At 46.1% G+C, this 26,381-nt stretch overlaps 1 protein-coding gene across 3 annotated transcripts in view; it reads right to left on the bottom strand.

Moving 5' to 3' along the window:
* Nucleotides 1-26,381, bottom strand: part of RETREG1 (reticulophagy regulator 1) — a 127,372-nt gene that overhangs the window by 11,365 nt on the left and 89,626 nt on the right. For all 3 annotated transcript variants that reach the window (XM_059416930.1, XM_059416931.1, XM_059416932.1), the window contains one exon: nucleotides 549-675. In XM_059416930.1, coding sequence (XP_059272913.1) covers nucleotides 549-675 — 127 coding nt within the window. The remainder of the gene's footprint in view (nucleotides 1-548; nucleotides 676-26,381) is intronic.

Here is a 26,381-nt window from a genome sequence, read left to right on the forward strand (position 1 = left end):
TCTGTTTTTAAACTGAGATTCTTCATAAGGTATTTTTTTCTCCTTGGTCTGGCTGATATCAAGACCAGTCACCATTTTTGGTAATGAGTTACATAAGTATGTATCAAATAGAAAACCAATCTGATCTTGAAATGCAAGTTTGAGGATTTTCCAGTGCTGACCAGACACTCACATTTCTTTCTTTCTTTTTTTAAAAGTTTTTATTTATTTATTTATTTCATAGGCAGAGATCACAAGCAGGCAGAGAGGCAGTGTGGGGAAGCAGTCTCCCTGCTGATAGACAGCCTGATGCGGGGCTCATTACCAGGACCCTGAGACCATGATCTGAGCCGGAGGCAGAGGCTTAACTCACTGAGCCACCCAGGTGCCCCAATACTCACATTTCTGAACCTCGCTAATATCAACTTTTATGGCATGTGCTCCTTGTATGTTATATCCAGGGTTGGAGAACCCTTGGAGGCTGATAAAACGGGTTTTAATTCATCCATTTCCAATTTGCTGCACATTATAAAACACATACAGTCATTCTCCCATGCTGGAAAACTTGCCTTGCCAGGGCTCTGCTGCTTAAAAAGAGACATTTCTTGAAGAAATATGCTGAAATTCATCCATGATTCTGCGATACAGTGGCTGAACCTGGATCTTTCATCTGGTTTGGAATTGATAACTTCCCAGCTAAAGAGAGAAAAAGAAAACAAAAAATTTTAGCTATACTTTTGATGATTCATTCAACGTTCATTTCTTCAGCAAGTGTTTACTGAGCACCTGCTCTTGGCCACACTCTCTGGAAAAGCCCTGTGGATTCAGAGGTAACCCAGGAAACAAACTGAGGGTTGCTGGGGAGTGGGAAGGGAGGGCTGGGGTGACTGGGCGAGGGACACTGGGGACGGTGTGTGCTATGGTGAGCGCTGTGACGTGTGTAAGACTGATGAGTCACGGACCTGTACCCCTGAAGCAAATAACACATTATATGTTAATAAAAAGAAAAAAATGAGGGGGGAGAATTCAGAGGTGAATAAGCCAGACACCTTCCTAATGAAGTGCACGTGCCAAGAGAAGAGAGACAAGCTAAACAGCTCGCCGCAAATTACAACGAAGGAAGAGTTGAGCATGAAGTATCGGGAGGGATTTTGAGACATCTCTGAAGAAGCTACTTTTATGCCAAAATCTGGATGAGCAGAGTCTATCCCAAGGGGTTGGAAGAGTCCCAAGTAGAGCAGTGTACAGCATATGCAGAGGGCCTGGAGCCAGAGGAGCTGCCAGCACTATTCTCCAGAGCCCCACATGTGGCTCCCGCAGAGACAACGTCAGGCAGACGAGCGATGCTACATGAAGCTCAGAAGGTGGGACAGGACCTAATCAAACCGGGCCAGGGGGTGAAACCTTAAGGACAGAGAGACCGCAGTGCTTTTTGAGAAACTTTGGCACTGACCTTCTAATCCTCCTCCTCCTCATCAACGACAATGCCTTCTCAATATATTTTATAGTCCGTCAACTCAATAGGAAACTGTTAAACTCAATGGGGTCTCAAAATACCTTGTATTTTTCTACTGTACCTTCTCCCAAGCATCGTCCTAGATCGTGTTGAGTGTGATGCCTGCGTCACGCGTGTGCGCTGTGTGCGTCGTGTGTGTGCGCTGTGTGCGTCGTGTGTGTGCGCTGTGTGCGCTGTGTCCCGCCCTCGTTTTCCCACAGGAGACTCCCTAAGCTAAAACCAGTAAGCCTCTCTCCAAGAAGAAGACATGCAAACACAGGGCATTCCCCTAAAATCACAGTGATCCTGAATTCAAACCCCACTCTTGCAATACCAATTCATCACAAAAATGTACCAGTTCAAACAAGATCTGTCAAGGGCCCTTAAATCCATTCATTTAATAGATAATTGTTAGTACCTACCATGTGGAAGGCACTGCCATAGAACCAAGGACACGGCAATAAATGAATGTTTCCGGTAGAAGACAAAGATCATTAGTGAACTATCATCCAAGCTACAGTTGCAAGGGAATCAGAGTAAGATGATCTCTGGATTCAAATCCAGTTGTCCTAAGACAAATCAAAGCTTCTTTGGCCCTTAGATGCTCAACTCCCCAGAGACGGTGTGTATGTGGATTCTATTTTTTTAAGGATTTAAATATAACTTAAAATTATATTAAAAAAGGAAATTTAATTATCTAATCTACAAATTTTCATTGATCTGAGAGACCGTGTGGGGGTCGTGGGGAAGGACAAAGGGAAAGGGAGAGAGAGAATCCGGAGCAGAGTCCACGCTGAGCATGGAGTCTGTCGTGGGACTTGACATGGGGCTTGATCCCATGACCCTGAGATCACAACCTGAGCTGAAACCAAGTCGGATGCTTAACCGACTCCGCCACCCAGGTGCCGCTATTTCTTTTTAATATACCTTGAACACTAAGATAATTTGTAGATTAGATAATTCAATTTCCTTTTTTAAAATATAATTTTAAGTTGTATTTAAACGAATGCAATAGCATTAAAAAAAGAAAGAAAATTTCATTTTCCTTGGTCTTTATTCTGTCAGAGTCAAGTAAGGCTCTGCCAGAGAGTCTCTGAGCTACCATTTCTCCAGGCTGATCCAGTTCTGTGAGGTAGACGCTTGCCGAAAGATCTCCCATCCTTAAGAAATGAACTTTGGGGTTGTTTAGCTGTCGGGGAGTGGTTTATGTATCCATTAACTCTACCCCTCTCTTGAGTCACTGAGCCAGCCTGTTTTCATTGGTGACCAAATTTAGCATTAGCTTTGCATACTTTATGAACAATTCCAGACCTATTAAAGGAAACACTAAGCTCATGGATAGGAAGCCACTCTCTGTAACAAAATCTTGCCAATAGGTCTGCTTCATGGGAAAAGATTTTGTATAGGAGGGCAAAAACTGCAAGTGACAAAGGAAATAACATTATTAAACTGTGGCCTCCTTTTTAAAGATATTATTTATTTGAGAGAGAGAGGGAGAGAGAACTCAAGTGGGGGGGGCAGAGGGAGAGGGATAAGCAGGCTCGCCACTGAGCAGGGAGCCCCACATGGGGCTCGATCCCAGGACCCCAGGACCATGACCTGAGCCAAAGGCAGACACTTAACCGACTGAACCACCCAGGTGCCCTGTGGCCTCCTTACTGAGAACCATTTATTGCAAACTGGCTAGGACAGGACAGGCAACAGTTCCATTTACTGAGACCACACAGTTGACAATAATACAGATTTTAATTTCTGCTTTCTGTACATATTGAGTAGTATTAAAGATTTGGTTGAACGGTCTGGCAAACACAGTTCTGGCAAAAGTCAGTGAAAAACGTATTATGGAGTTGTCGATCATTCTTTTCACGATTCAAGGGGAATAAATGAACGTTTCATATTTTGAAACAAACTTAAGAATATTTTCATCCAGATACCGAACAGATAAAGTGAGTCGTGTTCAGGCAATGAAGGATGAAATAACGGAGGAAATGAATGAACTCTGTGTTTGTATGTGAATCTCAGAATGATAATATTGAGAGAGAAAAAAAGCCACAGAATACATATACTACGAATTTCCTTTTTATAAAGCTCAGCGTCATGCTAAGCCAACAGATTATTTAAGCAAGGAAATGATTTAAAACAACAACAATAACAACCCAAGATTCAGGGAAAGGGTGACCCTAAGGCAGGGACGGCGTGGGGGTATGTAGGGAATGAGGCATGTCACAGTGAGGCTTCTCGAGTATTGGTCACGGTATAGTTCTTAACTTAGATGATGGATACATGCAAATTGACTTATTACTGTTCTTAAAGACACACACACACACACACACACACGGGCTTTATTTAAAAATTTGCTGAGGGGCACCTGAGTGGCTCAGCATCTGCCTTTGGCTCAGGCTCAGGTCATGATCCTGGGGCCCTGGGATTGAAACCCTCATGAGACTCCCTGCTCAGTGGTGAGCCTGCTTCTCCCTCTTTGTCTGCCCTTCCCCTGCTCATTCTTTCTCTTGCTGTCTCTCAAATAAATAAGATCTTTTTTAACAATTAAAAAATAAAAATTTCTCGATACTTAAATGTATAATCATGTTTTTTATTTAATAACATTCTCACATGAGTATATCGCAGTTCACATTCTATACACATGTTACTTAAGTTTTTGCCTCAGTTTACTTGTGAAGCAAACAATATTTCTGCTAGCGAAGGCTATGAAACATAGTTTCTGAGTAAGACATACTTTATAGATGCTGAAACCTTGTTCTAATACTACCTTTAGGATCCCTAAATCTCAGATGTGACACATTTGTATACATATTTACTATTCTAGTGAGTAAAGACCCTAAAATCAGAAAGGAGCCTAGTCTAATACTAAATTATCTAAAATTACCTAAGTTATCTCTATAGAGATAATGTCATGGTGGAGTCTTCATGATTTAAGGTGCTTAATACATATCACAATGAATTAACTAAAAATTTTGTTTTACATTTAAGGATCTTACCTATCTCATAGTGGGATTCAAAGTGGATAAGAAGAAACCTCAGCACCCATCCATCCTTATTCATTTATTCAATAAAAATTTATCCAGCTCCCCCTTTGTGTCTCACATTATACTCAGTGTTTCCTGTTGTTATTTCCAACCGGCACAAACTGAAAACCTGTAGCATTGTCCCTCGCCTGCCCACAGATACCCACCTCTTGCTGGGAAGAAGAAACAAAAGAACATTCAACAGGAAATATTTCCATAGCCTGCAAGGACACTCTTATTTATATTAAATTCCTCCGCTTTGGAAAAGGCTGTCATATGATAGTACCTTAGGGCAAGAAATTCCGTGGTTACTTATATTAACACAATAACTGTAAGTAAGTCTAACTGATATTTGAATTATTGTTACAATCACAAACAGAAATGAGGACTCTATCATATAAAATGTGAAAATACTATCTAACCAGATGGGGGTTTTGGAAAGAATAGTAAATGTTTAAAAACATAGTAAATGTTTGAGAAAAAAATATTTAGATTGTGCTGAACAAAATTTAAAGGAACTATATACAACTAAAAAAAAAAAATCAAAATTCAAAACAAGAGATCCTGCTCTAACTTTAAATAAAACACGGATCTGGGGCTCCGGGTGAAAAAGTCAGTTAAGCATCGGATTCTTGGGTTTCAGCTCAGGTCATGATCTCAGGGTCATGAGTTCAACCCCCACGACAAACCCTGTGCTCAGCGTGAGTCAGCTTGAGGCTCTCTCTCTCTCTCTTTCTGCCCCCCCATCATTTGTCACATGTGTGCACGCATGCTCTCTCTCAAAGAAGTAAGTACATCTTTAAAAAAGTACATGAAACATGGATCTAGAAAAGTCACTCTCTGGGAGTTTCATAATAGTTTTAAACAGTTGAGCAAATAATTCTGAGCCCCACTGGAATATACATTGCTACAGTCTTCCATTGTATACCGTTTGCCATTAATGTATATCATTTCACCACATTTCTATTCAGGGAAAAAGGGTACATAACATATAATTGAATAATATCTAATATAGTTGAATAATTCAGAATGAAATAGGGCATTTGAAGTGAACTTTTTTGTTCATGAGTGAACTTTTTTGTGGATGAGGAAAGTGAAACCCAAGTTTTCTGAACTAGTTCAGGGCAGAGCCAAGACCCGAGGCCAAGACTCCTGGTTTCCAGTCACTCTCTTTGTTTTAAGACAAAGAATGGATTCTTCAAAGAATGGATAAATTCGATGACCTCCTTTTGAAAGTCTACATATAATTTAGGACAAGGAAGAACACTCCATGTTCCCTCTCACTGCTTTCCAGAGTCGGGAGGGTTGAGCTGCGACTGACCAATACCAGCATGGCATCAGTGAGGACCCATCCTTTCCAGGCACAGAAGAGCTTGGCGGGCAGAATCCAAACACTCAGTGGAAACTAAGATTCTCGCTTGGTGGCGGGGAGATGTTTTAATACAGGTGACGGGCGCACACACACACACACACACACACACACACACAGTTGCTCCATCATGAAACTCTAGGTTTTCCTGGAGAGCCTCGTCCAGGGAACACATAACCAGAGAAAGGATCTCCTGTGAGTATCAGATGATGCTGGGGAGACAGATCTTTTACGCAGTGTGTGTGGCGGTCTTCCCACCATCCTTGGTGCTGATCAGCATGCAATATAACGAGAAAAGGAGGCTTAAAAACAGTTTGAAGCTTTACTGAGTTCTTTTTTTTTTTTTTTTTTTTTTTTTTAAGATTTTACTTATTCATTTGACAGACACAGCGAGAGAGGGAACACAAGGAGGGGGAGTAGGAGAGGGAGAAGCAGGCTTCCCGCTGAGCAGGGAGCCCGATGTGGGGCTTGATCCCAGGACCCTGGGATCATGACCTGAGCCAAAGGCAGACGCTTAACGACTGAGCTACCCAGGGGACCCGCTTTACTGAGTTCTTAACCAGAGTCTGAGTCTTCTGTGATTGAGGCTCATCTGAGGGAGCAAATTACCAATGGCTTCAGTATAAAACCAAAGAAGGTTCATCTCTTTTCTCTTTAGTTTTAGAGAGAACATGCATTTCCCATTAAGGGTCTTTGTTCCCTGCCCCTCACCCCCTCCCTGGTTCCAGCTTTCTCTGTCACTCCTGCCCTCATTAAGGAATGAAACTCCGCACACTCCAGCCACAAGATAAGGACCAGTTAAGAGTCCCTCCCTCATTTCAGTTATCCCTAGCTTCCCACATTCTCAGTGAATCCAGTTCAAGTTCACAACTCCCTGGCCCCTCGGGGCTTTCACACAGGCCTTTGCCCAAGGATCTGCAGACACGCAGTGCTTTCCAAAAAAGCTCCTGAAACTAGGGCCTTGGCAGATTTCATTTTGTCACCATCTTCTTCTGAACAAAAACTAAGGGACAGATTTTCAGCAAAGGACACTATTTACGGTCAAGGTAAGCAATTATTTACCAAAGAACCTTGAGCCCGATGAGGTGCTTTTTCAGCAGCTGTGGGATTTATGCTGCTACCTGCCTGGGACAGTCCAAGCAGAGTAAAAACAAGGAAGATGGCTCCTTAGACAAGCGCGCCCACTTCATCCAAGAAGGAGCTGCCACTTCCTAGTGGAACAGGAAACCAACATCCCTTCTTTCTGCCTCCATGTCCCCAGTCAAATACATTCAAGCCTATACATTAGGGGGTCTGGCCAAATGAATCCCTTTAGACACTTCCCAAATTGAGTGTGTGAACCCCCCAGGGCACTATTTAAACAGTGGCCTCCTGGACCTCAATCCAGAGATTTTGATGGAGCAGGCCTTGGGGAAAGCTCAGAAATCTGCATCTTTAATGACCATCCCAAGTGCTTCTGAGGCAAGTATTTCTTACCCAAAGAGCCACAGCAAGAAATACCCCATGAGGAAGTTACACAGAATTCCTGGTTCAAAAACAGAGACCAGAGGAGACTTGGCTTTAGGCAAGATGATACACGGGGGATCCAACCTGCCTCCCATCTGAAACAACAGTGGAAGGAAGGAAGGAAGGAAGACAAGATACAGGAAACAACAATTTTCAGGATCCTGGACCCAAAGAAAGGATGTCGATCTCTGCAAGGTGGTGAGTCCTGTGATTGTCCTTGAGTTTCCAGGCCACAGAGTAGGGAAGGGCAACTCGGTGAATCCCAGGGATGGCCAGAGCTGAGGAGACAGAACTCGGGGTCCAAACTGAAGACCAAAGAGGTTAGAGATGACAGGACAGAGTGTGGGGCAGTCAGGCTTGCAGAGAGACCCGCTGCCATGTGCTGGGATCTGGGTCTTCAGCTGAGGGCCACGGTCAAGGTGCATGAGGGACCTGGAGGCCAAGAACAAGCCAGCAGAAGGGGTGACGGGGAGCAGAGTCCTGCGCTCACACAGGGCTGGGAATGATGTCCAGTCTCACCGACCAGAATGGAAAACCTCAGAATTCACAGACACTGGATAGAATTCTCAGAAGGGTTTTGCCTTGGTAACAGAAAAATTAGTCCTCAACTAAATGCTGCTCTGATCATAAAAGCCTTATAAGCAAGCTTTGAAAGGATTAAACCAATTTAAAGCAATCTCACTGTGTTATTGTGGGAACACAGAGTGGGGAGTTCTGTTAAGAACCAAGTAATGCACATGTTCAAACTGGGGTCTGAGTGATTTTATGTTACTTTGTATCTGGCTTTTAAATGATTGTGTACTTTTTATTCCTTTAAAAAAAAACATATTCCTAAATCATGTCTCAATTTTATATTTAAAGTCAAATTTGTCTCTGTGCAGTTTAGCGGCCACAGAGATTTAACCTGAGGCACTTTAGTTTCTGAAAGCAGCACACCGTCTCCTCCGTTAGGGGGTTCTGTAAGACTGAGAAATGGGGACACTCCCGTGCTCTTTAAAAATAGACTGTAATTCAGTAAGAGCCTGTGTCACAGCCTGCTTCATCTCTCTTGCCCAAAGTCTTTGAGCACCAGAAAATACCGGGCTGCACAAAGGCGTCTCGGCAGAGCACCCGTCACCTCTCTCTGTACCGTTTTCCTTCCGCTCGTCTCCACAAACCCGCGCTGAGTACAGAGAACCTGCCGTCAGGCTCCCTTCCTGGCTCCGCGCTTCCCACGGTGATTCCAGGAGTCCGTGAAAGTTTACATGTGACCCCAAATAATTGCACAGTCACACACCCTCGTGATACGTGAAACTCACCTTTATAAAATGGCATGTACTTGTGTCAATGGCCAATGGGGAACAAAGAGAACTAAAAGCTGGGGATCGGATGTGCAAGGAGAGCCCAAGACGTCCCTGACGTCATCCTGCGCTTTACAGGACAACCGATCTTTTTAGCCTAAACTCGGGAACTGAAGTCAAAAGGTTATTTAATAACAAATTAATTTTTCTAAACAAACAAAATATATAGATATATAGATAGATAGATTTTTAAAAATATATCCAAGCTCCAATCCTTTTGCCTACTTCTGGAGCTTTTGATGCCATCCATGGACACCCCTTCCTGGAAACCCACTCCCTTGTGCTTAAGCTGGTTTCAGTTTGGCTTCGGGCATTTCCAACCCAACCTAAAGTGCTCTATTTTTCAGTAGGGGGCAGTGGAGAAATAGAATATATTTTTTTAAGATTTTATTTATTTATTTGACAGAGGAAGATCTCAGGTAGGCAGAGAAGCAAGCAGAGAGAGAGAGGGGGACGCAAGCTCCCTGCTGAGCAAAGAGCCTGATGTGGGGCTCGATCCCAGGACCCTGAGACCATGACCTGAGCTGAAGGCAGCGGCTTAACCCACTGAGCCACCCAGGTGCCCCTAGAATATGTTTTAAATTATAAGGCAGAAACAACTATTTAAAAAGAGCTATGGAATAAGATTATTGAGCTCAGTATGACAGTTTATTAGAGATTTTTGTTTTATTTTTGCAAGAGGGAAAGAGAGAGCGAGTGAGTGACACAAGCGGGGGGTGGGGGGGCAGAGGGAGATGCAGACTCCCCACTGAGCAGAGAGCCTGATGCAGGACTCGATCCCAGAACCCCGGGATCACCACCCAAGCTGAAGGTAGGCACTCTACCGACTGAGCCACCCAGGCATCCAAGTATGATAGTTTTATTCAGGAGACAATGTTTAGTAAAATGGAAAGACTGAATAATTCCCGTCAAGGCAGTAGAGTAATAATTCATGTCACGGGGGTAACAGGAATGTGAAGTACGAGTCATCGCTAACACTCAGCAGGGGCGAGGTGCTGTTCCGCCTGCTGTAAACCTGTGGTCCTGTCCAGTCCCCACGGCCCACCTTGTGCGAGACACTATTTATCGGGCTGTCTTCCCGGAGAGGCCTGCGCACACGAACTACCCGACTCAAGGTCACAGAACTCATCCCCGACGGACCAGGCTATGCCCCATGGGGCTGAGAACGCTCGGGACGTGCGGTGAGATGGGGAAGAAGACTGGGCTGGAACGTGGGGTCATGTCCGAGCCGAGCAGGGAAGCAGAGCGGAGCCGCAACAAGGGAAGGATTAGGGATCCCTACACGCCAAGCTACAGACACAGAAGTTCCAAAAAGCAGCTCTAGTTCCCGGGGGACACGGAGGACCGAGGAGCTCAGGAGCCTGTCCTCTGTCTCCACGACCTCAACCCTTTCTAAGGCTCCACAAAGGGATGCCACAGCGTGTGGCAGTGACAGTCATGACCGTGGTTCCTGCGGGTTGAGCCTTCCGGCGCCGGACACTCCGGGCTTTTTCTCACCGAGCCCTCCCCGGCCACCCCCGGCCCGCCCCCTGCCCCATCAGCACCACACCTGCAAGGCAGGGACTGGAGTCCCTCCAGTTTGCCCAAGAGAAAGCAGGGTGAGGAGGAGTGTTGCTGCCAGCCAGGGCATCTCCTCGTTTCCTTTGGTAGCAATGATCAGTTGTGGTTAATTTACATCTGCCGAATTGACTTCCCCATTAAACTTCAAATTCCATAAAGGAATTCAAGGGCACGGCTCTGTCTCCAGCAGCTGACAGAGCCTGACATCTATGAGGCAATAAAACACTGAATAAGCATGAGCAATAAAGAATATTAAAGGAAGAAAATATCAGAAGGAGTTAGCTGTGGGTCTTCAGTGACCGTGCATTTTTGTCGACTTATCTGAATGTTTCTGTACATTCTAGATCAGCAATAATCAGCATGGATCCCTTTAGACATGTAAACACATACAAAATAATAGACAAAGGGCCCTGATAATTTGGAGACCTATTTGCATTTATATGGAATAGTTTCTACTTTTTTTTTTCTTGCAAATAGAGAGTTAAACTGCCTTCAAAATTGGGTAAGTAGGGTAGATATGTCTCATTCATTCCAAGAAACATTCTGAATTGGAAATCTTATTTTGTGCGGAATTCCTTCTGGCAAAACTTGGGTCCCAATGTTTGACTTCTCCCTGGGTATCCCCGAACCTGCGAGCACCTTCTGCAGACATGACCCTCACAGGACGCGAGGGCATTTGTGACACCCACAGAGAACAGGACTGGGGCCCCATCTAGTTGAATGGGCCAGAATGCAAAGATCAACGAATATCCCACCTTCGCCTGGGACAGAGGAAAAGGAGTCCCTTTTTGTTTCTGTCGGGCAACCACAGTTCACTGGAAAACATTATCAGACACCATTTCCTCTCAAGTACCCAGACACACACGTGCACTCCCGCTTCTAATCACTTTTTAGACTTTCCGTATCTCCAGGAACCCATATTACAATACTCATTTCCAGAGTTGTTTAGGAGTCCGTCACACTACCCCTACCCCCAGGAAATATAACTTAGGTCACACTATTGGTTTTCATTTTTATTTTTAGGAGTTGGAAATAGAAACGAAACAATGGTTTTCAGAAAGTTAACTATGTCCACATCCCCTACTTTAAAAAAAGGGATCGGTTATAACCTAAGCTGTCCCCTAGCAACCGTGACACACAGCTCCTTCAACCATCACCCCTATAAATACGCCTGGGCTTGGAGCCCTCTGCAGCTTTTCATTCTCAGCTAGTGACTAACGGTCTCATGCTCTCTGCCGGGAGAGAACATCTGTTGATGTTCATTCCTGTCGAATTTTTCTTAGAAAGGTCAGTCAATATCTAGTTACAGATTTTAACATTTCTTAGTGCCATGTGTTAGAATTTTTCTTAATCCTGCGGATACATAAGGCGCGGCTCCGAGGGCACGCGTGTTTGCGTGAGGGTATGTCGGCAGAGAAACAAAATAAAAACAGAGATCTGTTTCTCTGCACCAACACTCACAGAATTAGAACCATGACAAAGCAAATAAGATGTGTCAGCCGGGGGATTAAATAAGCAAACACGAGATTAAGAAATTACATAGCACTCAACTTGAAACCTTCCCTTCCGCGGGCCGATGAGCCACGTGAGCACGTCCTCCTAGGGCCCGAGACCAGGAGGCGCCCCCTGAGCTCAGTTCCCGCTGGTCTGAGAAGCGGAGCCTCGCCTTCCCCGGGACAACTTGGTGTTCTATTTGGGGCTCTCTTTTTATACCAAGTTTCAAAGGAATCAAGTATCTGTTGTTGCGTGAAACTATTCCTTTCCCCTTCCAGCTCAATCTGAGCGCTCTCTCTTCCCCAGGGTGGAGACCATTAGCGCGTCCAGTCCACCGAGAACATCCAGAAGGTTGGCCCTCAACTGCCATCACGCCACTTCTTGTGTTATTCGGATTTCCATGAACACACGCCAGTTATACGTTAGTTTTCAGCATCTTCAATTTTGTTAGCTTCTCAACCAGCAGACTTTCAGCAGCTCAGACATGAACAATTTAAATTCTGCTACTAGCTGGGAACAAGCACCTACTTGAGACAGGCAGGAGATTAAACGCCCTTTCTTTGGGAATGCCAAGATGGGCTTCCGTCATGATCCTTGAGGGCAGAAAAGGTTTCTACTTTATCCCTAAAGGACGAATCACATCTGAGAGTCAAGAAACATTTCACAAGGGAAACAGATGGTGACTGAGAGGCAAGTTTGCTAATTCGGATCTAAGCCTTCCTGTGCATTCTACTCAGGACTCACCATTTCCAACGAAATACAATCCAGGATTCGCTCTAGTTGGAGTCAAAAGCAAATGTCCCTCCCCTGTTCCTTTTGCCTGTGGCCTAGTTATAGGAAACCAAAATCTCTGGGACAATCCTAAAGAACATATTGCTTACCGTGCAAACATCTTTATTGACAATACAGTTCCTACTTTTACTTTCTAGAGACCTACCCATTGCACTGGGCCTGAATACACAGACACAAGCCGGACAGGCTGAATGACCAAGTTTCTCCCAAGTGCTCTTATTATGAAGGCCAGTTAAACTGAATTTTGCTTGGGGAATTTGTTCGGATAACAGGCATACCCTGGAGTGTCTATCTGTCACTGAGATAATCATTCAAGGTGCTGGACTGTTAAATCATAGGCCACGTTCCCACCTCAGTCCTTTTAAAGAATACTTCTCTCCCACACACATATAAGCCAGTCACTGAAGGACATCAGTGGCTTTTAAAGGAACATCCCCTTACCAGAGGGATCTTTCTTATCACTCATAGAAAATACAAGAATCTCATTATGATGTCCTTTTTTTTTTCCCCCAAGATTTATTTATTTATTTGACAGAGAGAGACACAGTGAGAGAGGGAACACAGGCAGGGGGAGTGGGAGAGGGAGAAGCAGGCTCCCCGCTGAGCAGGGAGCCCGATGTGGGGCTCGATCCCAGGACCCTGGGATCATGACCTGAGCCAGAGGCAGAGGCTTAATGACTGAGGCACCCAGACACCCCTCATTATGATGTCTTAATACTTGTTAAAAAAAAAAAAAAAAGCAGATTTTGAGACCCAGTTTTTGTATGACTACCACTCACAGTAAATGAGTATGACTCAGTCCTCCACAACAGCGCGCAAGGAAGACAGGCATGTATCCGGGGGTGTGGAGGGCACAAGCTAGGACGACGGAGGAGCCTGGGGGGCTCAGTCAGTTAAGCGTCTGACCCTGGATTCCAGCTCAGGTCATGATCTCAGGGTCCTGAGATCGAGCCCCACGTTACGCTCTGTGCTCAGCGGGGGCAGGGAGGTCTGCTTTGCTCTCTCTCTCTCTCCCTCTGCCCCTTTCCCCAACCGTACTCTCTCTAAAATAAATAAATCTTTAAAGAAAGAAAGAAAGGCAGAGAATGATGTGGGTGACCTTCCTGACGTGCTGTGGGATCTGGAAAGAATACCCGTGAGGCGGAAGGGTGTGTGGGAGAGAAGCCAGAAGCGGATACGGTGCCTGAACTGTGCTTCTCCGGAGGTGTCTGCCTCGGAGGGCGGGCAGTGGCCGACAGTACGGAGTGAGGACAAAGGCCCACAAGTCAGATCTCCTGCTGAGAGGTGCTCTAGGGCAACAGAATTATAAAAATGAATTAATCCAGCCTGTCTGGGTTAAGAGAGAGTTTTCCACAGGAAGGCATTGCCCGCCACTTCCTCACATGCGTGTCACAGCAACAGGAATTTAGCAAATAACAGGCTGAAAAGGAGGTGCCCTGTGAAGACTTCCTCATGAACAGTCGTTAGATAATCATCTTCGTGTATTTTATGTAGAAAGATTTAAGGAGTTCCTCCAACACTTTGTTTTTGTGCACATTAATAATTTCCTCAGGAAACTTTATTTTTTATTTTTTAAAAGATTTTATTTATTTATTTGGCAGAGAGATCACAAGCAGGCAGAGAGGCAGGCAGAGACAGAGGGAGAAGCAGGCTCCCCACTGAGCAGAGAGCCCGATGCGGGGCTCGATCCCAGGACTCTGAGATCATGACCTGAGCTGAAGGCAGAGGCTTTAACCCACTGAGCCACCCAGGTGAAACTTATTTTTTTTAAAAATTAGCGTTCTCCCATGAAAAGTAACCTGGTGCAAATAAACGCAATGCGAGTGAGCTGGGCTGAGCCTGGCGATGCCGGCGAGCGGCGCACCCATCTTCTCTGTCCTCCTCCAGTTGTACCTGGTGCAGACATCGCCCTCTGCCTCCCCAGTCCAGCCGCCGTCAGGGGTGTGCAGGAGAACCGACGGCTGCCACGTGCGCTTCCTGCGTGGCGTGGCGGCCAAGCCGGCATGCTGGAGATCAGCGGCTTGCCCGATAGTCTCACCATTTCTAGGACATCATCTTCACTCTGACAGTTGTCCCGGCAAAGTGACGCATTGTTCACAGCTAGCGCACGTTCCTCTGGCAGGACGTTCTATCCATGCCCCTTACTCACTCCGGGTCCTTGTTCATGGATGTGCTGGTTAGCAAAGTGTGTTGCGTAGTTTATTATGAGTTCGCGTTCTTTTTTAGTCATCGTCCATTTTCTGCTTGTACTTCCCACGTTAGGTTTGTGAAGCAGACTTGGTCAGATCCTTTAGCAAGATGAATAGCTCTTTGGTCAAGCTCGGGCATTTGCCGCTCCTACTGGAGAACTACCCAGACCACAAGGACCGAACTACCAGGAAATCGCATGTAACTGGGCCTGGACATTCCACAGGTTGTCTCCACCCAGCAAAGTGGATCAATTAAGTGGTGGCTAAACATTTCATCCTGACCTGCTTGGGAGCTCACAACCTTACGTGAGAGCCATAGACGTAATGAGTCCTCAGGGAACTGGCCACAGCAGCCCAAATAGAGCCAACAGAGCCAGATGGCCCAAGAAAATCACTGGTTACTACGAACTACACAAACACTATTTTAAATAAACACACAATGGAAGACACAGACGGATATATAACCTTTAACCATTGCCTTGAAAGATAATCAATGCTTCCTATATTTTCATCAGAATCGAACCTATCGCACACGTTTCTTCTCTTTATTTTCTAGCTTGTGTTACCATGATGCATTTTCGAGAAATGGAAAAAATGGCTCATAAAAACGTTGGCCTCTATAAAAACGAGGTTTTTTTTTTTTAAGATTTTTTATTTATTTGACGCACAGAGAGAGATCACAAGTAGGCAGAGAGAGAGAAGGAAGCAGAGAGAGCTGAGCAGAGAGCCCAGGACCCTGGGATCGTGACCCGAGCTGAAGGCAGGGGCTTTAACCCACTTGGCCACCCAGGCGACCTCAAAACGAGTTGTTTTTAAAGAAAGATACATGCCATTATCACTTGTGTTATATACAAAAAAGGCCTTGTGCTTTTGAAACTATGTCATCTTTAACAAAATTATCCAGGTCCAGCACGGTCTGGGTAACCTGTCTACACAGCATAGCCAGCACACACCTCGGATGCTAAGTGTATGATTCAGTTCACCTAAAAATTAAGTTTACTTTGAATATACAGCTAGCAAGGCCAGGAATGAATCGACTCTGTGAATTCAGTTGAGAATCAACTGTTCACAATCACAAGAGCAAATGAAATTAACATTTTTTAAAAACAAATTATGGCAAAAGAATGGAGGGGTTATAATGACACACAGACCAGTGGCATGGTGAACCCAGAAGTCCCGGGGAGACTACTCGGAGGCCTGACTCCTTCACAGAAGGAGCTTGGGTTTCCTGGGATCCCTTGTGGGATCATGCTCAGCTTTGGAATAACTAGGAAATCAGAGGGTCCGTGAACACGAAGTGGAGTGCTCCTGGATGGGATGGATAGTCAACACCTTCTGCTCAAGGATTTTAAACTCCGCAAGCGGTCTGTCCATTCCCAGGTTACGCGCAAAGCTGACCCTGAGTAAGTCCTCTACTGCTGTTAAATAAATACTATTATGTTCTCCCGTCAAGAACATGCCGAGAAATTTGTACTAACTTGAGAGAGGGCTCTTTAAAGCTGGCGATATCCCTTAAAACACCCCTGGGGATATTGATGGGAAAGAGAATCTTTGACAGACAGTGGTTGACAGATAGTGGCTATTAGGAACACGTCTGGTACTCAAGTCCACGTGCCAGATCTCAGGCCAGAAGGCATTCCCAGCAAACAGGCCTCCTAATCAGCCGAGAAGGCCCAGTCTACTTCCACTTCTGAGGCGGGGAGGGTACGTGACACGCGTATGGTCTTACCATGGAGAAACTGAAAGCCATGTAAAGAATTCTGTCCTTCCTTTACAAGGGGTTGCTGATTTCTGGGCGTTCAGACGCCCCACCAGCCTGCGCTTCTGCAGGCTCCATCGTGTGCAGCCTTCACCGGCTGTTGTAGAGTCAGTAAAACACACAAGTAGAAATCCTGTGTTTGGTCCAAGGAGGAACCTATGATCCATTTCATCGGAAACATGTTGCTGGAGATCCCAAGGTGGGGAGAGAGGTAAAGGCACCGCTCCCCAGATCAGTGGTCGCTACTGTCAGGGCCTAATTACGTGGGAGTGCTTCAATCTTCCTTTCTCAGATTAGCATCATGGGCTTTAAAAGGGCTATCTTGGGGCACTGGGTCGCTCAGTCCATTAAGCATCTGCCTTTGGCTCAGGTCACAATCTCGGGGTCCTGGGATTGAGTCCCGGCATCGAGCTCCCTGCAGAGGGCCTGCTTCTCCCTCTCCTTCCGCCTGATGCTCTGCCTGCTTATGCTCTATCTCTCTGTCAGATAAATCAATAAAATCTTTTAAAAAAATAAATAAAAGGGCTATCTTATCCCATCCTTATGTATCACAACAACGGTGGTCACTTCTAGCTGCTCTTTAAGGATTAGGTAACATCTTCCTCCCCTTCTCTAGGATGGCATAAATTATCTGTTAATTCTAAACCATATTAATGAGAAGTTGGTATGACGGTTCTTAGACTCCGGGTACAACCCGAATGCTGGCTGGGGACACTCTTGGGGGCATTCCACACAATCCCGTAAATATGAGCTTGCCTATATGTGCTGGGCAGGCTACGGCATTGCTAAATAACTTCAGGTTTGGAACCCAGACTGGTGTTCTGGCATAAAACACACCCCTAATTACTAGCCATGATTTCTAGTTACACTTCTTGAAAGAGGAGCAAGAAATTAATGACAAATCAAACATCTCACATAGAGGACCGTTCTCAATTTTTATATTCATCCCTCGCCAACCTAATCTCAAGTTGTTTGTCCACATTTTTTCCTAAAGCGCTATGAGCGACTTCCCTTGCTCTCTCCAATGCCTTGAACTTAGTTTTCACAGAGGTAAACAGCTGTCTCAGGATATAAGTTCACCTAGTTTACTGAATGTCAAAGTGACAGTGGTTTAAACGAGCAGTTCATTTCTCCTTCATGCACAGCACGGCCCAGGGCTGACATGGGATCTCCATAACGTAGTAGAACTAAGTTCTTTGTATTTTTTGGCTCAGATAGTCTCCACATCGCATTTCCCTGCATGGGCCAAGACAGTTACCGCTGCTCCTACCGCACCATCCATGTGATTATCCACACGGCAGGCAGCAGGAAGGGGAAAGGGAAGCAGAGAGCACTGCTTTCCCGAAGGTCATGCCCATGAGAGGCATGGAAGCTTCCATCCACCTCCTGCCAGCTGGAACAGACTCGGGCCATGCATAGCTGCAAGAGAGCCCAGGAAATGAACTTCAGTGACTGGCGGTCATCATCCGCCAGCGGGGATGCTGCTCCCAGAGGAAAAGAAACTGAGTGTCTCCGAACCACCAGCAGAATCTCCCACAAAGACACCCCTTTGACCTCTTATTTCATCCATTTACATAACTTGTCATTAGAATGGTGCCATTACCATAGCAACCACAATGCCGCCTGGAGAGACCAGAGGACACGCATGCTGACTTGGCGGGGACCGCAACCCGAATGGTGGAAGCAGATACCGGAGGAGACATCTTCTGTAAAGGGCCAGTAGCAACTCCTCCTTACAGCAGGGGCACAGCCAGAAGCAGTATGCAAATGCAAGAGCATGGCTGTGCTCTGAAAACGTCTGACCTACACAAACAGGCTGCAGAGGCGATGTGGCGTCTTAGCTGCACCGGTCTGCTGAGTTCTGGGCGTCCCGGGCCCGAGCCGTGTGGCTACGCGGCAGTGATGGGAACTACTGACTAACTCGGCCAGCTAAGTGGGAACCAGCCCAAGAACTTCTGCTATACGAACACCTGCACTGCCCGCCTCCCATCCCCGTGTATTGTGCATGTACCGAATGCTAGGAAATGCATTAGGAGTTTTACTACATTATCACTAATCCTCACTTCAATCTGACAAAGCAGGTAAACTGCTCCCATTTTCCAGATTAGAAAGTCGACTCAGCCAAGAGCTGGCAGCACCAGGATCAAAACCCAGGTCTTGCTAGCTCCAATCCACTGGACAGTAGTCAGATGAAAGACAGCCTTAGTGCTAATAAAACAGGAAATACAAGCACACGATTCCTTATCGTATGACCGGTGAAGCTGTTACATATGCCGGATTTGACTGAAAGTATTACAGTAAGAAAGTTTTCCTTCTGATCTCAAAATACACCTTGCTCTAGAAATTTATCCAGGTTTCGGCCAACAGGCATCTCCCCCTCAGATTTTTCCCAAGGAAAGTTGCTAAGGTCTCAAGCTTTAGAGCACCAATAACTAACAGAAAGGAAAAAGTCAAGGTGCCATCATTAGCCTTGAGGCTGTCTGAGTCTTTCCAAGTTTATCTAAGTTAATAAAGATTACTGCTGCGTTCCTACTCCCACCCTGCCCTGACATCCTCCGCATCACTCACACAGCCGCTCTGCCCTTCCCGAGCACGGCAGACCGCAATGATGTGTTGTAACACTCTTTCCAGAACCTTCTCGACAAGGACTCACAATCCTTCTCAGAGCTCCAGGCGCCGTTTCTGGTTTATTGGGGCTGGCACAAGAGAATAAAGCCATTTGCCATCAAACTCTCAACACTAGCCTCATGGAACACAACAGTGGCGCATTTTTCCCTCTGCTGTGCCCAAAATGGAATTACCAGTTCCTTCTCGTATTGTCGGTGCCAATGTTTGTTGTGTCTTAGTTTACTAAGCAGATCTCTTCTTGTTTCAGCAAGAGACTCATCCTAGGATTATCCTCTATCTACATGTATGTTCCTTGTATAACGAAATCTGCATCTCAAAGTCTTCCTTAGCACAAACAAATATGCTTCTGAAGGAAAGTTTTCAAAATATTTCAGAATGGGCAAACTATGACTATTTACAATTCATGTTCAGCTTAATTACTCTGGAAGGAAAGTTATCTGCCACTTAGGCTACAAACTACTCCGGAAACATTCTGTTCACTTTTTAGAAAAAGGAAGCCACGTTTAGACATACATATGCCACATAATCTGGGATTTCTGCGTAGGAATATATATGCTCTGGGAAGTAGACACGAGGAATTTCCAAAAAATATAACCTCATTTGCAATCCCCTCACCTTATTGAAAAGTGGAGTTTAGGGGTATAATTTTTTTTAAGATTTGAGAGTGTGTGCACATGAGGGGGGGGAATGCACGAGTGGGGAGGGGGCGGAGGCAGAGAGAGAAGCAGGCTCTCCACTGAACAGGGAGCCCAATGGGAGGCTCAATCCCAGACCCTGGGATCATGACCTGAGCCAATGGCAGATGCTTCACCAATGGAGCCACCCAGGTGCCCCATAGGTATAATTTTTATAGGCATAATTTGAAGATGCTCCACTGATAGATGAGCTTGTTTTCTTAAAAAAAACAAAAACAAAAACAAAAGCATTCACGTACATGCCCACTGAAACACCAGCACGAGAGGTCACCTCCTGAGTGCCGGGGCAGGGTCCGCACACAGCTGCTTGCTCTGTTTACAGCTAGCCAGGAGGCCACCTCACACTGGCCATCACTATGTGCTACTCTTTAGGCACTACCAGTGTGGGTGGGGCCCAGATCGGAACACCAGTCTCCATGCTTGAGACACAGCAACCCTTCCCAAATCAGTTACCAGGGAGAAGGGATGTTGGGGGTTCGAGTTTTTGCCTAACCTCTCCCCCCACCAGGCACTTGCAACAGCAACCCCCTGCCCCTCCCCGTCCCCCACCCAAGGCAAAGAATTCACAGTCTGGCAATTCCTCCCCAAAGACCGCTAACAGCCACAGAGCAACATCCTTCAGAGCCCTCGGTGGCTGGGCAGGCCCACCTTGCAAAAATGAGGCTGGAGGAGGGCAGAGAGTTTGGCTCGGCTTGGAAGGCTCCTAGGAGGCTCCTTCCAAGACTGTCACTCCAGCTGAGAGGATTAGCTCGCCCATGTGAGGCACAGCCACACACCTGTCCTCCTGACCGCCCCCAACGTGTGCTTTCTTCCAGGGACATCTGGGACACTCTTTACCCCACTGTTTCCCAACTTCAGCATCAGAACACTTTGTGACCTGGACGGATTGTCATGTGTCCCCACGCCCAGGGACCCAGAGAGACAGCAGGCCTCTCACCCTGTGAAGGTCCCCGGGGAGCCCAGGGATTCGAGGGTGAGTGGAGGAGAAGTAGGAAACGTTCAGGGACAGGAAGAGCAGGGGTAGAATGTCGTGCCCGATTTTTTTTTTTTAAAGATTTTATTCATTTATTCAACAGAGAGAGATCCCAAGTAGGCAGAGAGGCAGGCAGAGAGAGAGGAGGAAGCAGGCTCCCCACTGAGCAGAGAGCCCGATGTGGGGCTCGATCCCAGGACCCTGGGATCATGACCTGAGCCGAAAGCAGAGGCTTTAACCCACTGAACCACCCAGGCGCCCCGTCGTGCCCGATTTTATCTCACTCACAGAAGACATGGAATCAAGCAACATGACTCTGGCCAAAGAGCCAGAAGCCAATATGCCCCCATATTTTCCCATTCGCAGTTCACAGGGGGTTTCGCAAGAACAGCTGGGAAAAAGGAAACACGGCGCTCCTGCACATCTGCCCGGACGGCCTTCCTCCTGAGTGTGGGCTCGTTCCTGTTACACATTCTTACTGGGCTGCCAGTGCCCAGTCAGCCTCAGAAACAAACTGAAATCCCTGGATTTTAGTTGAAAGAGAAGTTTGCCGAAGAAAATTACTGTTTTTTCAAAGCAACCTCTCTTTAAGCCCTGCCAGCTGATGCTCTCTTTGCTCAGACACAAAACTGAGGCACTGGGTTTCCTTCACCCCGTCTCCCTCCCTTAACTGCCTCCTCTGGAAATGAAGAGCTTCTGCCTCTGGGTCCAAGTTAAAAGTGAGGTGGACGGAACCCTCGATGTTTGGTTTCTTCATGTATGTGTATCTGCCACCTGCGTTGGCAGGTGGCAGAGGCGACTCTCTTCATAACTGCTGTATCTCACTCTTGTGCAAAAAGGACTTGAGGTCATTTGTAAAAGTACACAGAAGGGGTGCTTCAGGGGCTCAGTTGGTTGAGCGTCTGACTCTTGATTTCAGCTCAGGTCATGATTTCACAGTGGTGAGATCGAGCCCCATGTCGGGCTCCATAATTAGTGTGGAGTCTACTTGAGATTCTCTCTCCCTCTGCCCCTCCCCCCACTCCCATTTCCCACCCCCCAATAGATAAATAAATAAATTCTGAAAATCTTTTTAAAAAAAAAAGTATAGCACCTGGGTGGCTCAGTAGTTAAGTGTCTGCCTTTGGCTCAGGTCATCATCCGGGGGTGCTGGGATCGAGCCCCGCTTTGGGCTCCCTGCTTGGTGGGAAGCCTGATTCTCCCTCTCCTGTTCCCCCTGCTTATGTTCCTTCTCTCTCTCCCCCTCTCTCTCTGTCAAATAAATAAATAAAATCTTTTTTTTTTTTTTTAAGTACATAGAGAAATAAGAGATGCATTTGAACAAAATGGTGCACCTTCACCCAAGAAACGCAGCCCCACACCAGGGCACACAGCTTGGGGGCTGAGCCAGGGACAGACTCCAGCTCCCCACAGATTCTCTCAGCTGGGTACCGTGGTACCAGCTGAGATGGGGACGGGAGGTGGCCCTCCAAGGGAATGGGGCTAAAAGACCCAGGGACAGAAGAACATATGGAAATGTTCCATATGGGCGTTCCAGAGGGCCCCAGATACTTGTTAGAGATGAGCTATACTTTTACCTCCAATTGGCTAAATCAGAGATGGAAATATGATCACTTACAAGATTCACTGTGCTTATGGGACTAGAACAAACCACTTGGACAAGAGATAGGTGCATGTCTTGAACCTGAACTTCCTCTTGTGGATACTCTGCTCACTGACAGAAGGGTTGGGAAGACATCCTCACTTCCCCAAAAGAGGTACATACTTTCACTCCACTCTGGTGTACAGAATAATACCTATGCTTGCTCAGGCCAAAGCAATCCCAAGAAGGGTCAGAACACTGTGACTCAAACACACAACCCCCATGGCCCTATTCCAAACAGGAAGAACACACACACCACCTAGACCTGACCAGCTGGGAAGGCAGTGGGCAATTCTGCATCTCCCCGGGCCAGGGCCACCACCTGGAGAGACCGGATGGCCCACTGCGTACCCTCCACACAGGTCACAACTGCAATCAGGATATTCACGAGGATTGGACCACACCTGCTCGAGGTGTTTTCACTCCAAAGTGAGAGTTTTGTGCTGCTCCAGGCAATGTTTAACTTATGTTAAGCTTTGTTGTTATTAACTATTTTCTGAAGACTTAACCGTGAGTGAGTCACTAAATATTTAGTGTGGGTTACCATATCTGATCTATAAAACAAATCCATAAAGTAAATATTATCATCCCCATTTTACTGATAAAGTAAGAGGTTAAGAAACTTGCCCAAGGTCACCGAGCCAGTAAATGGTGAGGTTGGCACCAGTGGCCAGGACTGAAGAAAGCTTGGCAAAATTCCAAGACCTTGCCTTTAGTCACTCTACAGAACGGTTAAAATAGTGAAGTGTTTATGCTTAAAGACAGGAGCTTTGATTGGAAGATTATTCTATATAAGTAAGTGTACTCATCAAGAAACTACAGCATTGGAGTGTTCCTCTGTTAGGAAAAGATGCCATTGGTGTGTGATTAGTTAAGAGCAGGAATGGGAGTTAGGTTAAAAGTTTCACCATCGATATCTTCTCAAATGATAGTTGATAAACATTTTATAAAAACATAGATTAGGTAAACATTTTTTTCCTCTTTTTGGAAGTTTTAAAATAAGGCCCCCAAATTCTTTGATATTCTTCCCAAGAAAAAGGGAGGTCCATTTTCTTCTCTATTTAAATCTAGATTTCTTGGTGGCTTGACCAACAGAACATGGTGGAAATGATTCTGGGCCCAGTTCTCAGGAAACTGGAAGCTCATATTTCACACCCTTTGATCAATCATTCCCCAAATCAGAAAAACTAAAGCAGTATATCTCACATTTACACAGCAAAACAATGTTCAATTATATAGCAATAATAGATGTGGGAGAAATCCAAAGATGAGACTATTTTGAAGGCATTCAAAAATGCTTCCAAGGTGTTTATATGCCATTAAGAAAATGCTCATGAGCCTATATACATATATAGGCTATATATATATATACACACAGATTTTCTTGGCAGAATTATAGTAACTGTATATGATATATATATATATACACAAAATTATATATATTATATATATACACACAAAATTGTATATATCATATACAGTTACTATAATTCTGCCAAGAAAATCTGTCCAAAGCACTAGAAGATAAAACATAACAGGATTTTTCTTTTAAGGTCATAACATTACAGATGATCCTTTCTTCTTCACATTCCTTTCTTCCGTACTGTTTTCATTTCCCCAAATGAAAGTTGTAACATTTCATGGAAAACAACATTGCGTATGAGATTTCCCCTCAGCAAGCCCTTTGCACTCAACATACCTTCGATGGGACCCAGATTTACACAGTGAAGAAAAGGAACAAGACAACGGAGCGGCCCTTGGCACAGACTCGCTCATGAGGGGACAAAAGCGTAGGAGTAAGGGAAGCTGATGCAATGGGCTTGCCCTCTTGACACCTCTCTGTGTCCCACGACAGCGGCTGTCGCCCTCCTCTGACATTTGAAACCCGAGAGATGTCTGTCACATGTTAGCGATGGCAAAGATCTGTCACCCTGTCTTTATCAGGAGCTTGATTAGCGGAAGCTTTGGGGGGCCTGCGAGGTGTGGAGAAGCGTGCTGTTGGTTACCCGTGATTAAGGGATCTCCCACAAAACCAGCTCGCTTGCAACAAGGACAGACTGTATTGTTCTCTGTGTTCTTAATCAATTTCAAATATTAGCCCAGCTGGCTCAAAGCAGGATCTCAAAAGTGGTAAACATGTTCTGTGACCGACAGACATTTTCCACGACTATGCCGGAGGGTGGAAGAGAAATGAATCACGAATTCCTTCCACAAACCTTTCCTGAAGGCCTGGCATGCCCTGGAGAATATGAATGAAGAGGCAACAGCACTATGAGAATCCACACTAACTCCTGCCTCCGACCACAGTCACTCTGCGTGCTAGCGTTGACTCCCGGCGTGTGAGAACCAATTCTGCGCATCCTTCCCCAGCTCCACTTTCAGAGACCTCACGTGGGTAGCCTGAAGAGGCATCAATGAATGATAAGGATCAGGGACGTCTGGATGGCGCCGTCGGGTAACGGTCCGACTCTCGGTCTCACTCAGTTTCTGATCTCAGGGTCTGTGCGATCAAGCCCCACATCGGGCTCCACGCTCAGCTTGGAGTCTGCCTAAGACTCTTTCTTCCTCTCTCTCTGTTCCTCCCACCTCCTGCTCTCTCTCTCTCTCTCTCAAATAAATCTAAAAAGAAAAAAAGAGAAAAAGGCTAAAAATCAGAGCTTCCCTTCCCCTAGAGAGCTGGCTGTTAAACATTAACCATCACAGCAACTGCCAGCAAGAGCGGCTCCTTCCTCCTCCTCTCACGCACTCCCCGCTACTCTGTCCTTCCTCCTTGTGTGCCAAGCGTCCGGCCACCATCGGACTCTGGGTCTCACTGCACACTGTCCGCTGCCTGCCTTCAGAGAGCAGCTCCTTCACCTCATGGCTGTGTGGACCAGTCAAGAACAGGACAGTACAGTCCGTGAGTGAGCGAAACTGCTATGACGCTGAGACTTCTAGAGCCCCGGTGGCCGGCTTCAACCAAATTTTTAAAGTCTTCACTGCGTAGCATGACACGTCAAATAATAATGCTTTTCAGGGCATTATTATTTGACGTGTTTTTTTCTGAATCGCTAACAAGGCACACTGTTCTTCCGATGATACTCCATTCATCGGCGACGTGTTAGAGCTGGATAAAACATAAGCAGAGGATTCTGCACAATCTAAAACCACAGCTACCTGAAATTTGCAAGGTGGCATCCTGTCAGCGCCCTAAGTTAGCAAGATGCCAATCGCCCTTCCTCACTGGGGGTTTACGAGACACCTGTCCAGACAAAACGACAGCGGAGACTGTCGCACACTCAGAGTGTGTCAGACTCTCTGCCAGAAGTCGCTGTCTTTCTGTGGGATGGAAGGCCCCCAATAGGAAGTCCAAGCACCTGGGACGGGTCTGTAGCACCACGTGGGGAGACCCCGTAATCTGTCACCTGACAGGGATCACAAGCTACTCTCTCATCAACAGTGCTGTCATTGGCTTCCAACATACCAACCCGCAGCCTTGGATTCTCTTGATGTCTAACTTAAAATGATTGCTGAAATACCTACCCAGCCCATTTCCACCTTATGAACTTGTTGCTGTGTACCAAAAGTTAGCATTTTTACACTTCAGAATCTATGCTCCCATGAGACGTTATAAATGGCTCTGAAGTTCTCAGGCCAATCCACAGAAGCGTATTACCTCATAATGCTCTGAAATACATGGGGGTCCTGTACCACTAGCCCCTTGCTTCAAACCCTCTAAGGAATTCTCACCTCTGAGTAACACCCAGCCTCCTACCCTGGACTCTAACTTTGGGAGCCTTAGTCTCCCTCCCGTGCACTGCCCTCCATCCCTGCCTCTCGGTTCCTGGGCATCACTGTGTGCCCCTCTCGGGGTCTATGCCCGTGCCGGGTCCACTTCCCCCACTGTGCTCTCCCCACACCCCCACGTGGTTGGCTCCCTCAAATCTCGGCCCAA

Source organism: Mustela nigripes, chromosome 12, assembly GCF_022355385.1.
Source record: "Mustela nigripes isolate SB6536 chromosome 12, MUSNIG.SB6536, whole genome shotgun sequence".
Taxonomy (NCBI): domain Eukaryota; kingdom Metazoa; phylum Chordata; class Mammalia; order Carnivora; family Mustelidae; genus Mustela; species Mustela nigripes.